Raw genomic sequence first — 16,110 nt, 5'->3', positions numbered from 1 at the left:
ACCCCCTAACCCTTTGCCCCCTGACCCTTTGCCCCCCTGACCCCTGACCCTTTGGCCCCTGACCCTTTGCCCCCTGACCCTTGGCCCCCTGGCTCTGTGCCCAGTAGACCTCTTCAGTAGTCCACCAGCAGCATGAATCCAGACCAGTTGTACATTTCATGATTGTAGAGGATGACATGCAGACAACGAGGCAGCTGATGTGAAGTGGAACATATGACCAGGAAATGTAACACGTGATGATCAATACGTAGACCAATCAGATAGTTATTGATTAAACATGAAGGTGCTACACTAGCAGCAGACAGTGAACCCACCTCAGAGTCTCCAGACTACAATGTGGACTCTCCAGAAAACCACTCAGCAGCTTCAAGTCTGAATCCTGCAGCTGGTTCCAGCTCAGATCCAGTTTTCTCAGACTGGAGGGGTTTGACTTCAGAGCTGATCCCAGAGAAGAACAGCCTTCATCTGAGATCTGACAGCCTGACAGACTGAAAACACACAAAACAACACAGAGTTTATCATATTAATACACAATTAATCATTATTTACATCATCAACATGAGTGTCTTTCATGTTGGTTTCATCTTCTTTTGTAAACAGACATGTTGTTAAAATCATGTCACTAAGAAGAAGAAAAGAAGACAGAAACAATCTGTAACTTTTAGACATCTGTTACACAATGTATTGATCAGTATTGATCCAGATTCTTCAGAGCAGATCAGAAATATGAAACAAATAGTATCAACATTATTATAATATTGAATGAACAGTTATAGTATTCAAAATGAATAAAAGTGTGGTTCTTTATGTGTGATTAAATTGATTTATAATATTCATCAAGTATAGTATCAGGTACGTGCGGTTAGAGGAGGCTGAGCCTCACCTGACATCATGAAAAGTACAAAGAAATAATAATGATCAAATCAAATCAATATTGATATTTCTCTACTAATCTGTGCTGTAAATGTAATTTCTGTATGATTCCAATCTTTTCAAGCATTTCATAATCAAAATCACAAAAGGTGAGCATGTAATGTTCAAACCGAGAGGAGAGGCAGCGACAAGCTGTGCTTCACCTCAGATTGCGCAATCCCTCACGCTCACGGTGGAATAAAAAATGTACTGTGTGTGTGTGTGTGTGAGTGTGTGTCTCTGTGTGTGTGTGTGAGTGTGTCCGTCTGTCTGTGTGTGTGTGTGTCTCTGTGTGTGTGTGTGTGTGTGCGTGTGTGTGTGTGTGTGTGTGTAAAGACTGCAGATATGAAACATGAAAAACAACCAGGAGTCAATGTCCAAGCTGCTGATTGAATGGTGGTTTAGCTCCTCTATCGGAATGATGTTTGTAAATCTGCCTCACCAGCCATGAACCTCACGTCTCTGTATAGTATATTTAATATACTCATCAATACTCTTTGTGTCCTTTTGAGTGACATTCAATACGTAGACCAATCAGATAGTTATTGATTAAACATGAAGGTGCTACACTAGCAGCAGACAGTGAACCCACCTCAGAGTCTCCAGACTACAATGTGGACTCTCCAGAAAACCACTCAGCAGCTTCACTCCTGAATCCTGCAGCTGGTTTCCACTCAGATCCAGTTTTCTCAGACTGGAGGGGTTTGACTTCAGAGCTGATCCCAGAGAAGAACAGCCTTCATCTGAGATCTGACAGCGTGACAGACTGAAAACACACAAAACAACACAGAGTTTATCATATTCAATTCAATTCAATCCAGTTTATTTTGTATAGCCCAATATCACAAATTACAAACTCCCCTCAGAGGGCTTTACAATCTGTACACATACGACATCCCTGACCTTTGACCTCACATCGGATCAGGAAAAACTCCCCAAAAATAACCTTTGACAGGGAAAAAAGGGAAGAAACCTTCAGGAGAGCAACAGAGGAGGATCCCTCTCCCCGGATGGACAGAAGAATAGATGTCATGTCCTGACCCTTTGTCCCCCTCACCCTTTGGCCCCCTGACTCTTTGACCCCTGACCCTTTGCCCCCCTCACCCTTTGGCCCCCTCACCCTTTGGGCTCCTGGCCCTTTGGCCCCTGACCCTTTGGCCCCCTGACTCTTTGACCCCTGACCCTTTGGCCCCTGACCCTTTGGGCTCCTGGCCCTTGGAGCCCCTGACCCTTTGACCCCTGACCCTTGGCCCCTGACTCTTTGACCCTTGGCCCCCTGACCCTTTGGCCCCCTAACCCTTTGGGCTCCTGGCCCTTGGAGCCCCTGACCCTTTGACCCCTGACCCTTTGGCCCCTGCCTCTTTAAACCCCTGACCCTTTGACCCTTTGGGCCCCTGACCCTTTGCCCCCCTGACCCTTGGAGCCCCTGACCCTTGGCCCCCTGACCCTTTGACCCCTGACTCTTTGGCCCCTGACCCTTTGACCCCCTGACCCTTTGCCCCCTGACTCTTTGACCCCTGACCCTTTGGCCCCCTGACCTTTTGGCCCCTGACCCTTTGCCCCCTGACCCTTTGACCCCCTGACCCTTTGGGCCCCTGACCCTTTGGCCCCCTGACCCTTGGCCCCTGAACCTTGGCCCCCTGACCCTTGGCCCAGTAGCCCTGTTCAGTAGTCCACCAGCAGCATGAATCCAGACCAGTTGTACATTTCATGATTGTAGAGGATGACATGCAGACAACGAGGCAGCTGATGTGAAGTGGAACATATGACCAGGAAATGTAACACGTGATGATCAATACGTAGACCAATCAGATAGTTATTGATTAAACATGAAGGTGCTACACTAGCAGCAGACAGTGAACCCACCTCAGAGTCTCCAGACTACAATGTGGACTCTCCAGAAAACCACTCAGCAGCTTCACTTCTGAATCCTGCAGCTGGTTGAAACTCAGATCCAGTTTTCTCAGACTGGAGGGGTTTGACTTCAGAGCTGATCCCAGAGAAGAACAGCCTTCATCTGAGATCTGACACCATGACAGACTGAAAACACACAAAACAACACAGAGTTTATCATATTAATACACAATGAATCATTATTTACATCATCAACATGAGTGTCTTTCATGTTGGTTTCTTCTTCTTTTGTAAACAGACATGTTGTTAAAATCCTGTCTGTAAGAAGCCTGTGAAGCTGTGAAGATGAACACACCTCTACCTGTGAAGCTGAACATATAAACACAATTATGTTCAACAACTCGTTGTCCTTGGTCATGGTGGCCACAGCACTTAAAAGAATAATCTTCATAATTCTCAAAATTCTGACCCTTTGCTTTTTATTAACAGCATTTACTTTCAATACTTAAGTACATTTAATATCAGAAAATTACTTTTGATACTTAAGTACAGTAAATATCAGATACTTTAAGACTTGTACTCCAGTAGTATTCTCATAGGTGACTTTCACTTTGACTGGAGTCCTTTTCCAGTACGGTGTCTTTACTTTTACTATTGTTTTGGGTACTTTAAACACCACTGTGTATTGTGGCCAACCAGAGGAAAAGTCCAGCAGACAGAGCACAGGGGACCCTTTGGGCCTCTGACCCTTTGGGCCTCTGACCCTTTGGGCTCCTGAACCTTTGCCCCCCTGACCCTGACCCTTTGGCCCCTGACCCTTGGCCCCCTAACCCTTTGGGCCCCTGACCCTTTGACCCCCTGACCCTTGGCCCTGACCCTTTGGCCCCTGACCCCCTGACCCCCTGACCCTTGGCCCCCTGACTCTTTGACCCCCTAACCCTTTGACCCCCTGACCCTTTGACCCCCTGACCCTTGGCCCCCTGGCTCTGTGCCCAGTAGACCTGTTCAGTAGTCCACCAGCAGCATGAATCCAGACCAGTTGTACATTTCATGATTGTAGAGGATGACATGCAGACAACGAGGCAGCTGATGTGAAGTGGAACATATGACCAGGAAATGTAACACGTGATGATCAATACGTAGACCAATCAGATAGTTATTGATTAAACATGAAGGTGCTACACTAGCAGCAGACAGTGAACCCACCTCAGAGTCTCCAGACTACAATGTGGACTCTCCAGAAAACCACTCAGCAGCTTCAAGTCTGAATCCTGCAGCTGGTTCCAGCTCAGATCCAGTTTTCTCAGACTGGAGGGGTTTGACTTCAGAGCTGATCCCAGAGAAGAACAGCCTTCATCTGAGATCTGACAGTGTGACAGACTGAAAACACACAAAACAACACAGAGTTTATCATAATAATACACAATGAATCATTATTTACATCATCAACATGAGTGTCTTTCATTTTGTTTTCATCTTCTTTTGTAAACAGACATGTTGTTAAAATCATGTCACTAAGAAGAAGAAAAGAAGACAGAAACAATCTGTAACTTTTAGACATCTGTTACACAATGTATTGATCAGTATTGATCCAGATTCTTCAGAGCAGATCAGAAATATGAAACAAATAGTATCAACATTATTATAATATTGAATTAACAGTTATAGTATTCAAAATGAATAAAAGTGTGGTTCTTTATGTGTGATTAAATTGATTTATAATATTCATCAAGTATAGTATCAGGTACGTGCGGTTAGAGGAGGCTGAGCCTCACCTGACATCATGAAAAGTACAAAGAAATAATAATGATCAAATCAAATCAATATTGATATTTCTCTACTAATCTGTGCTGTAAATGTAATTGCTGTATGATTCCAATCTTTTCAAGCATTTCATAATCAAAATCACAAAAGGTGAGCATGTAATGTTCAAACCGAGAGGAGAGGCAGCGACAAGCTGTGCTTCACCTCAGATTGCGCAATCCCTCACGCTCACGGTGGAATAAAAAATGTACTGTGTGTGTGTGTCTGTGTGTGTGTGTCTCTGTGTGTGTGTGTGAGTGTGTCCGACTGTCTGTGTGTGTGTGTGTGTGTCTCTGTGTGTGTGTGTGTGTGTGTGTGTGTGTGTGTCTCTGTGTGTGTCTGTGTCTGTGTGTGTGTCTCTGTGTGTGTGTGTCTGTGTGTGTGTGTGTCTCTGTGTGTGTGTGTGTGTGTGTGTGTGTGTGTAATGACTGCAGATATGAAACATGAAAAACAACCAGGAGTCAATGTCCAAGCTGCTGATTGAATGGTGGTTTAGCTCCTCTATCGGAATGATGTTTGTAAATCTGCCTCACCAGCCATGAACCTCACGTCTCTGTATAGTATATTTAATATACTCATCAATACTCTTTGGGTCCTTTTTAGTGACATTCAATACGTAGACCAATCAGATAGTTATTGATTAAACATGAAGGTGCTACACTAGCAGCAGACAGTGAACCCACCTCAGAGTCTCCAGACTACAATGTGGACTCTCCAGAAAACCACTCAGCAGCTTCACTCCTGAATCCTTCAGCTGGTTTCCACTCAGATCCAGTTCTCTCAGACTGGAGGGGTTTGACTTCAGAGCTGATCCCAGAGAAGAACAGCCTTCATCTGAGATCTGACAGCATGACAGACTGAAAACACACAAAACAACACAGAGTTTATCATATTCAATTCAATTCAATTCAGTTTATTTTGTATAGCCCAATATCACAAATTACAAACTCCCCTCAGAGGGCTTTACAATCTGTACACATACGACATCCGTGATTAACGTTGGTGGTCATTGAGGCTTCATCGTTTACAAAAACAAATTGATATCGATCTGATAAATAGGATTTAAACCAACTTAGTGCGGTACCTGAAATGCCAATCGACTGATCCAGTCTCTGTAATAGGATGTCATGATCAATGGTGTCGAACGCAGCACTAAGGTCTAACAAGACCAGTACAGAGATGAGTCCTTTATCAGCACTAAGGTCTAACAAGACCAGTACAGAGATGAGTCCTTTATCAGCACTAAGGTCTAATAATACCAGTACAGAGATGAGTCCTTTATCAGCACTAAGGTCTAACAAGACCAGTACAGAGATGAGTCCTTTATCAGCACTAAGGTCTAATAATACCAGTACGGAGATGAGTCCTTTATCAGCACTAAGGTCTAACAAGACCAGTACAGAGATGAGTCCTTTATCAGCACTAAGGTCTAATAATACCAGTACGGAGATGAGTCCTTTATCTGATGCAATTAGGACGTCATTTGTAATTTTCACCAGTGCTGTCTCTGTGCTGTGGTCTTTTCTAAATCCTGACTGAAACTCCTCAAATAAACTATTCTGATGTAGAAAGTCACACAACTGATTTGCGACTACTTTCTCAAGGATCTTAGAGAGGAAGGGAAGGTTAGAGATCGGTCTGTAGTTAGCCAACACCTCTGGATTAAGAGTGGGCTTCTTCAGGAGAGGTTTAATTACAGCTACTTTGAAGGAATGTGGTACATGGCCTGTTAGCAATGACACATTAACAATATCCAGCAGAGAGGTGCCAATTAAAGGCAACACGTCTTTAAGCAGCCTCGTTGGGATGGGGTCTAAGAGACAGGTAGACGGTTTAGAAGTAGAAACCGTTGAAGACAATTGGTCTAGGTTAATGGGAGAAAAGCTATCCAAATATACAACAGGGCATACAGCCGTTTCCAAGGCCACTCCTCTTGATGACAGATCGGCAGTAGTTAAGGGCAAGAGAGCATCAATCTTGCCTCTAATAGTTAAAATCTTTTCATTGAAGAAGTTCATGAAGTCATTACTACTGAGGTCTATAGGAATACACGGCTCCACAGAACTGTGACTCTCTGTCAGCCTGGCTACAGTGCTAAAGAGAACCCTGGGGTTGTTCTTATTTTTCTCTATTACTGATGAGTAATAGGCTGCTCTTGCATTACGGAGAGCCTTTTTATATGTTTTAAGACTATCTCGCCAAACTAAGCGTGATTCTTCCAGATTGGTGGAACGCCATATGCTTTGGAGCTTTCGTGAAGTTTGCTTTAAGTCGCGGGTCTGAGGGTTCTACCAGGGAGCAAACCTCCTTTGCCTCACTGTCTTTTTCTTCAGTGGGGCTATCGAGTCTAGTGTCATTCTCAGTGAGCCTGTAGCACTATCGACAAGATGATCAATCTGGGACGGACTAAAGTTAGCACAGGAGTCCTCCGTCACATTGAGACGTGGTATTGACATTGTAACATTGTTTATCAATATAACAGTTAGTCATAATATATAGAAACACCAAACAACTGGTCTTTACCTGGGTAGATCACATAACGGCAGCCCCGCGGGTAACTATTAGTCAGCCATGACCAGATGACCAGATGTTCTCATCGTAACACACGCCGCGGGGGCAACAGCTGTTGCTGTCCCCTATAAGTTGACAGTTCTATTACATTTAGGTCCCGCCCCTCTACCTGATAGTGAGGCGGGATTGACGGATGGTCTAAGGACCACCCAGCCAACATCAGAAAACAATGACAAACAGATAACTCTCCCAAAACAAATTAGAAAACACTGGTGGAACTCAACCAAACTATGCTCATTTAACTGAACTCTAACTTTTGACCGGTAAAGCTCACTCTAATTTATATGCGTATCTATGGTTATGTATATCTATATCTATAATGTGTGTAGAAAACTGACTACCTCCTGAATGCTAATTAAATTAAATGCTAATTTGTAGACAGGGCTACACTTGCAAGCTGGAAAAGAGTTCAACAGCCACGTATCTCAGTGAGCTGCGGAAATCTCTTCGTTCATACATTGTATTACATCGTGATTTATAAAAGCATATGCAGTCCCTCCTTCATAGCCCCCCAAATGACGACAGAGAAAAATATGTGTAGGTCTCTTTGAGGAGAACAAAGAGGAGAGTGAGTTGGTTTCAATAAGACAGACATCAAAGAAGGCCAGGTTTCGGTCATCTGTCCTCCTCCACCTCCACATCCTCCCTGTTGCTCTGCCCTTGAACCAGTCCACAGATCACACATATTTTTACCGTCACAACACTTAGACCACTACATCATCTGTGTGGTAAATCAGCTGATCCTGACCTGAGATGTTCAAGTGCACAGTGTGGACTCTCCAGTCCAGCAGAAAGAAGCTTCACTCCTGAATCCTGCAGCATGTTGTAACTCAGGTCCAGGTCTTTCAGACTAGAGGACTGGGAGCTGAGGACTGAGGACAGAGCTCCACAGCTTCTCTCTGAGAGTTTACAGCCACTCAGCCTAAGGGAGGAACAGGGATTAATACAAACAACATATTCAAAGTAAAACATCAACCCCATTTAGTAATGTTAATGTATCCGTACACAGCTTTGTTGGAGGCTTTGACCACCGGCAGCAGCCTCAGAAGAGCCTCTTCTGAAGCAGAGTATTCCTTCAGGTCAAACACCTCCAGATCTTTTCCTGATGACAGTAAGATGAAGACCAGAGCTGACCACTGAGCAGGAGACAGTTCATCTGTGGAGAGACGTCCTGATCTCAGGGACTGTTGGATCTCCTCCACCAGAGAACCATCATTCAGTTCATTCAGACAGTGGAACAGATTGATGCTTTTCTCTGGAGAATGATTCTCACTGATCATCCTCTTGATGTACTGGGCTGTTCTCTGATTGGTCAGTGAGCTACTTCCTGTCTGTCGCAGCAGACCTCGCAGAATGGTCTGATTGGTCTCCAGGGAAAGACCCAGGAGGAAGCGGAGGAACAAGTCCAGGTGTCCATTTCGACTCTGTGAGGCCTTGTCCACAGCACTCTGGTAGAGATATATTGGTTCAGGTTTGTATCTAAAGACTTTAGACCAAAGGGAGGTTGTTTGTTCTTCTGCCAGCAGGTTGACACCAGATTTGCTGAAGGTCAGATGGACATGAAGAGCAGCCAGAAACTCCTGAACACTCAGATGGACGAAGCAGAACACCTGATCCTGGTACAGTCCTCTCTCCTCTCTGAAGATCTGTGTGAACACTCCTGAGTACACTGAGGCTGCTCTGATATCGATGCCACACTCTGTCAGGTCGGATTCATAGAAGATCAGGTTCCCTTTCTGCAGCTGATCAAAAGCCAGTTTTCCCAGAGACTCCGTCATCTTCCTGGTCTCTGGACTCCAGTGTTGATCCGTTTCAGCTCCTCCATCGAACTTGACCTTCTTCACTTTGGACTGAACCACCAGGAAGTGGATGTACATCTCGGTCAGGGTCTTGGGCAGCTCTCCTCCCTCTGTTGTCTTCAACACGTCCTCCAGAACTGTAGCCGTGATCCAGCAGAAGACTGGGATGTGGCACATGATGTGGAGGCTTCGGGAGGTCTTGATGTGGGAGATGATCCTGCTGGCCTGCTCCTCATCTCTGAACCTCTTCCTGAAGTAGGCCTCCTTCTGTGGGTCAGTGAACCCTCTGACCTCTGTCACCAAGCCAACACAGTCAGGAGGGATCTGATTGGCTGCTGCAGGTCGTGTGGTTATCCAGAGGCGAGCAGAGGGAAGCAGGTTCCCCCTGAAGAGGTTTGTGAGCAGCACATCCACTGAGGTGGACTCTGTGACATCAGTCAGGACCTCATTGTTGTGGAAGTCCAGAGGAAGTCGACACTCATCCAGACCGTCAAAGATGAACACAACCGGGAACTCTTCAAACCTGCAGATTGCTGCTTCTTTGGTTTCAGTGAAGAAGTGATGAACGAGTTCCACCAAGCTGAACTTCTTCTCTTTCAGCACATTCAGCTCTCTGAACGTGAAAGGAAACGTGAACTGGATGTCCTGGTTGGCTTTGTCTTCAGCCCAGTCCAGAGTGAACTTCTGTGTTAGGACTGTTTTCCCAACGCCAGCCACTCCCTTAGTCATCACTGTTCTGATTGGTTCCTCTCCTCCAGACGAGGCTTTGAAGAGGTCTTCTTGTCCGATGGGGGTTTCTGGTCTGTGTGGTTTCCTGGATGCTGTTTCAATCTGTCTGACCTCGTGCTCCTCATTGACCTCTGCAGTCCCTCCCTCTGTGATGTAGAGCTCTGTGTAGATCTGGTTCAGGAGGGTTGGGTTCCCTGCTTTAGGGATCCCCTCAAACACACACTGGAACTTCTTCTTCAGGTTAGACTTGAGTTCATGTTGGCACACTGCAGCACTGGTTTCTGGAATGACAAAAATCAAAAATGAAATTAGTGAGTGGTGGTCTTCTGTTTAATTGTAAAGTCTTTTAAATCCTCTTACTGCTCTGCAGACAGTCAGCCAGCTCCTCCTGCTTCATTCTTCTCAAGAGGTTTAGTGTGATCTTCAGAAATGCTTCCCCGCTGCTCCTCATCTGCTCTTCTTCCTCACCGTCCAACACCTCCTCATCTTCCTTCTGACCCGCAGAGCCTTCTGGGTAATCTGGACTGAGGACTTTTTGCATCTTCTTCAGCTCGCTCTTCATGAAGCTGACAATGTTCTTCTCAAGCAGCTGGAACCAAACAATAAAATTATATTTACATTTTTTATTATTTAAACTGGTGTATTGAGGTTGGTTCAAAGCTTTGTAATATCTCCTGAATTTCAGCTTCTAGCTTTCATGTTACATCAAAACTGTAAAAGTTTGTATTGTATTAGTATTGTGTTATTATTGCTTTTTCAAAAGTGTTTTACTACCTAATCTGTCAACATTGTGTTAATGAAGATTATCAATGCATTCGGGGAAATATTATTGTAAATCTATATCTAATACTACCAACTGACAACCAAAAACAAGCATAATTCTCCATCTTCAATTGAAAGACCATAATGTCTTGAGTGTCTAAATGTTGACATCAGAGGTCAGAGGAGGTTTAATACATAAGGCTTGTGTAGGAATTTAGTTTTAATCAATGTCTCATCGAGTTAGGGCCGGGAATCCCGAAACAACCCAGAACCAAGTAGTATCGAAACTTCTCCAATCAAACGATACCTGAGATCCGTCCTTTTTGTGCTTGCAAGCTTTCCTTGATTTAATGTGACGTGTGATTGGCCCCCAAACAGCCGGGTGGGTACCTTCCTGCACACTGTTAGCACCGTTAGCTGCTAGCCGCTGAGATGTCTGAGCTAGCAGCTAACGGTGCTATAAGCATGAACAGAGCTATCCTCGACAGCATAGTGCTTACAGAGCAAAGTTTTAACCTCGGGGTACTTGAAGATGGGCGTTACGCTTCCATGACGACGCAGTCAGGACGGCGTTGTCATTGGTCCTCCTGTATGAGCGCTGTGCACTGTGGCGGTGATTAGCTAGTCAGTGCACACACAAAATCTCCAAAAGTGAGTTAATCCCCACAGATATACAACTCAGCCATTCATATATTATGCCTGAAAGTTAGACATAGTGGGCGTGGCCCCTTTGATTGACAGCTTCACCTGCCCGTCTAAGCTCCATCAACTCTTTGACCATCTCTATGTTTCATACAGTCTCTGACTCACACACCTTAAATATGGGGTCCAGGTCTCTTGGGATCACTTGGGATCTCTGTTGCTGAACTCTTTGAAGAAAACAAAAGTACAAGTTGTATATTATGTTCTGTGTTAAGGAATCCTGAAATCAAAGGTAAAGGAGAGTCTGATCTCTGTTGATGGATCCTGATAGAAACACAGTAGCCTCATGAAAACTCACCTTAGTTCAACAGACTGAAGTCCATCTTTGAATGTTAAAGGGGTTCCCATAGACTGGTCACTCTTCATGGACACACAACTGGGTCCAGGTCCAGGTCCAGGTCCAGGAGAGTCAACTCTCTGCTGATGGATCCTGACAGAAACACAGTGCTGATAAATACACATGTTCAGTAAAATTCTGACAGATTTTGTTTCTTTTGGTTGTAAAAGCTTACCTAACAGAATGAAGTCCATCGTTGAATGTTAAAGGGGTTCCCATAGACTGGTCACTCTTCATGGACACACAGCTGGGTCCAGGTCCAGGTCCCGGTCCAGGTCCAGGTCCAGGTCCAGGAGAGTCAACTCTCTGCTGATGGATCCTGACAGAAACACAGTGCTGATAAATACACATGTTCAGTAAAATTCTGACAGATTTTGTTTCTTTTGGTTGTAAAAGCTTACCTAACAGACTGAAGTCCATCTTTGAATGTTAAAGGGTTTCTCATAGACCGGTCACTCTTCATGGACACACAGCTGGGTCCAGGTCCAGGTCCAGGTCCAGGAGAGTCTGGTCTGTTCAACACAACACACACAGAGCTTAGAGGGTGAATAATGATGGAGGAGTGATGTGACATGGAGAAGAGTCCTGGCCTGTTAGTGGTCCTGGTCTCACCTCTGAGCTTTGGTCTGGCTGTCATGTTCCCCACACAGAGTGGCTTTAGAGGGAGGGACTCCCTCCTCTCTGTCCTCCCACTGATGCATAGCAGAGTCCACACCTTCACACAAACACAAACACCTGCTGTCATCACTACAACACTGGAAATGTCACAGGACACACACACTGCAACAAAAGCTGTCAAACCGGTTCTGACAAACTTTGAGTCACGGTTTTGGTGGCAAGGCGTCGGGGTTGGATGAGATCCGCCCTGAGATGCTGAAGGCTCTGGAAATTGTTGGGCTGTCTTGGCTGACACGCCTTTTCAATGTTGCATGGAGGTCGGGAACAGCGCCCATGGACTGGAAGACCGGGGTGGTGGTTCCCATTTTCTAAAAGGGGGACCGGAGAGTGTGCTCGAACTATCGGAGTATCACACACTACTGCTTATGCTCCAGGAGAGGAGGCTCCGACCGTTTGTCGAACCTCAGATTCAAGACGAACAGTGCGGATTCCGTCCGACCAGCTCTTTACCCTCGCAAGACTACTGGAGGGGCCCTTGGAGTTTGCCCAACCAGTCTACATGTGCTATCTAGACTTGAAGAAGGCTTTCGACCGGGTCCCTCAGGGTTTTTTGAGGGGGTGCTGCAGGAGTATTGGGTACCGGACTCATTGCAACGGGCCATCCGGTCTCTGTACGCCTGCAGTCAGAGCTGTGTTCGTATTCTCAGCATTAAGTGAGACAAGTTCCCGGTGGGTGTCGGCCTCCGCCAGGGCTGCCCTTTATCACCGGTCCTGTCTGTGAATTTCAGGCTGATAATGGATGGATGGTTTGCATTTTGATTTTCACATCCTCTCCAGCAAACAGGAGGGTTTCTAAGAGGGTGAAATAAAATACTGTATCCCATTTTTCGACCCAAACTCTCTCTATGTCTGAGAGCTGGTACACTTCCATTGAACTTTACACATGACTGTCCATTCTTCCTCAGATATAGTTATTCCTCCCTCCTTCTCCCATTTTGTTTTAATATAAGAGGTTGAATGTGTTTTAAAATTCAACAGACATTTATATATACCTGAAGTGATTTTACTGTCTATATCTCAGTTAAATGCTTTTCTAAACAGTTCTATCAGATATGTACTCTCTGTCATATTTACCATCTTCGTATTCACATAGTGTCGCATCTGCAAGTATTGATAGAAGTCGTGTATTTCTAGTGAGTGCTTCTCTTTAAGAGTTTCTGTTGAGTTTCTGTTGCATATGAATGTTATTCCTTTCGCTGTCCAATCCCTACATCTAGTATCCAATTTATTTTGTGTAAAGTCAGAACCATATGCACACCATTTCGGTGTTACAATATCTCCCTATAATTTGTGTTCTCTGATAATGGTTTACCATACTTCAAGAGTCCACTGCACCCATGTGTTATCAGTAGTATTGATGTGGCTTTTATAGGTTGTTATCAGCTAGAATTGCCTGTATGGGGGTAAAGGTTATTTTCTCTTCAAAATTTTCCATTGAGCCTTATACGATGGGTTACACCAGCATATTACAGCTCTCAATCTCTAAGAGATCGGGAACTATTTCTACCGTCCAGTTAAAGAGAGAAAGAACACAAAGTGATCAAAGTGATCCTGATGATCAAACATGTCCAGATTCCTCTGGTCGGATTCTCACCTGCTGAACTGAGCTCAGGTCAGTTTACAGACACGTTCACCTTCATATGTGGAGGAACCTCTGGAGAGAAGAAGCTCCTCATGTCTTCCTGTCAGTCCTGTTGTGAGTGTGCATGTGATCTGAGGACGCCGTCACGCCCCAATCTCTTCAGAGTCGAAGTCCAAAATCAAACTGTGTGACGTCAGAACCAGTCAACAGGTGTAGATAGTCACAAGTGAATCATAATGGGTGTGTTTTAACTTGTTCAGCACACCCAAACTTCCCTTATGCACTCAAACATTCACAAGCTGCTGTTTTATCCGTGATGGTCCACCAGCTCGAGCCTCTGGTCCTCATTGCAGGGACGCTCTGCTCTGGTCTGGGCATGAAGAAGAATCAGCCCTTCAGCTGAAATCCTTCAACTTTGCTCAAATACTCTATAGGAAGTAAATCAAGTTCCTCTTATTATAGCAAAGAGTGTAATCGTTGAGTTAAAAATGTGTGTGTGTGTTAACTGTGACAAAGAGTGATGTCACTGAGCAACTGGGAGAATCGGCCTTCCAGCTGAAACCCTTAAACTTTGCTAAATACTCTTTGTTCAAAAAGAAGTAATCAGGTTCCTCTTATTGCAACGAGGAGTGTATTCTGTGGAGGTCGAGATGTGTGTGTGTGTTGAACTATGATAAGGAATGAGCTAATTGAGCAACTGGGTGAGGACGAGAGGGGGGATTGCACGACTGAAGGACATAAGAAGAGACGACTCGAGACATCGGGAGGGATTACGACGTGGGACACTGTCCGGTAACAACACTGTCCAGGACAATAGAACATACAGAGAGAAACAGCGCTCGATCGCTGGGGTTTCTAACACCAGTCCACAAATATTGTTTTATTTCTCCTTACCATGTAGTACCATCTCTATGATTATCCCTTTTATTCCCCTTTTAATGTCCCACAGAGATGTAGTCTGGTCGAGAACCTTCTTCCGAGCAATTCTCCGCACACTTTCGTGTCCTGATACACTCTTTTTACAGGTCTCATTAAACTCACCAAGATCTACAAAACCCACCCGCACAGTGTATTGAAAATACTAAATAATAAACCTGTGTCCTTCCCCGCCTTCCACGGTAATAAACTAAACTGACTGTCCTTAACGGTCCGTTACCGGAGTATCGACATCAACACAGATTTCAACCGACTACGAGTAGACGTGGATAGCCCCGTCGAGCGTCCCCAAGTCCTATTTAAACTCTTTATTCTTTTACCTAAATCCCTAACCGTAAACATTCCTACCCGTAAAAAAAATATCCCTACAAGTGGACACCTATTCTCTTTCCCCCAGTGGAAATATGTGCTTTTTTTTATTTTTTTTTACGTGTAATCAGAGAATTTCAGACTATTTCTAAATCATGGGCAGAGGCTTATTTTGCTGTTGACAACTCAATTTAGTTTATCCAATTACAGACATTCTAAGTCAAAAGGTCATCTGCTCACCTGTTCTTTGAGGTACCTCTCGTTGTCAATTGCCAAAACCGTCTCCCATCCCGAGGTAAGGCTGTGCACCCTGGGAAAAGGTCGGCATCTTCGGTGCATGTGGGTGTCTCCTCTGTTTGGGTCTAAAACATCCAGGGGTCAGGCACTGTTGTCTGGGTAAAGGTCGGCATCATCGGGGCATCCGTGGGTGTCAGAGCATCAAAACCGGTTAAATTCCCCATTGGTTGCATCAAAATTCATTGAATCCCCCCTTAATGGTATCAAAAAGCATAAACATGAATTAAAATCTCATACGCGATAACAAACTCGGCCACCAGAGGGCGAAAATGAAAAAAACAAAATGAGTTTTTGAGTTGACAGGCCATGAAAGTCCACTGGCTGAAGTCCAGCTCACCAGTCAGTGAGAACACGTTTTACGATCCTCCAGAAACACACTTCAAGTGAACTTCAACACTTCACGCTCCCAGGTGTCATAAACGACTCGTGTGCAACCAGACAGTTTTTTTAAATTTGACCTCAAGTTGCTTCATGTGCTCCAAAAACCTTCAGACGGCTCAGCGGGAGGCCCCGTTGGTAAAGTCCAACGGGGCCTCCTGCCGAGCCGACACCGACACCTTGAAAAGAGCTGTGCTGCTGCTGCACGTTGTACAAAGACTGCAGGTTAAACCAACTCCGAGAGCAGCTGCCGTCCGGACACGCAGGTCAGTGTTCAGGTGCAGCCGTCAGCGGGGAAAGCGCAGCCCGTTAGCGACGAGGAACTTAAACTCCACGCGATGCATTCCAGCCAAAGCCTTCAAAACAGGAGACGCCAACTGGGAGATGACCTCCTGCAAATCTACGTGAGGTGCATTGAGGTGGAAGTACGCGTTTATTTCCAGGCTCTTTGTGCGCTGCAA

General features: G+C 45.0%; 1 protein-coding gene across 1 annotated transcript; it reads right to left on the bottom strand.

Annotated features, from left to right (window-relative positions):
• Positions 1-319: 319 nt before the first annotated feature.
• LOC117740142 (protein NLRC3-like) lies at positions 320-15,298 on the bottom strand (the record flags this gene model as incomplete). Its single annotated transcript, XM_034546350.1, is given in 15 exon segments — positions 320-488; positions 1,505-1,678; positions 2,779-2,952; positions 3,973-4,146; positions 5,253-5,397; positions 7,857-8,062; positions 8,146-9,949; positions 10,029-10,257; positions 11,245-11,299; positions 11,431-11,562; positions 11,645-11,788; positions 11,871-11,981; positions 12,082-12,204; positions 13,742-14,157; positions 15,215-15,298. Coding segments are annotated over 13 exon segments (3,606 nt in total), but the record flags the coding sequence as incomplete, so codon positions are not given.
• Positions 15,299-16,110: the final 812 nt, after the last annotated feature.

The sequence above is a fragment of the Cyclopterus lumpus genome, chromosome 12 (assembly GCF_009769545.1).
Source record: "Cyclopterus lumpus isolate fCycLum1 chromosome 12, fCycLum1.pri, whole genome shotgun sequence".
Taxonomy (NCBI): Eukaryota; Metazoa; Chordata; class Actinopteri; order Perciformes; family Cyclopteridae; genus Cyclopterus; species Cyclopterus lumpus.
Note: the sequence above shows the minus strand (reverse complement) of the source record. Positions and strands in the feature narration are given on the sequence as shown.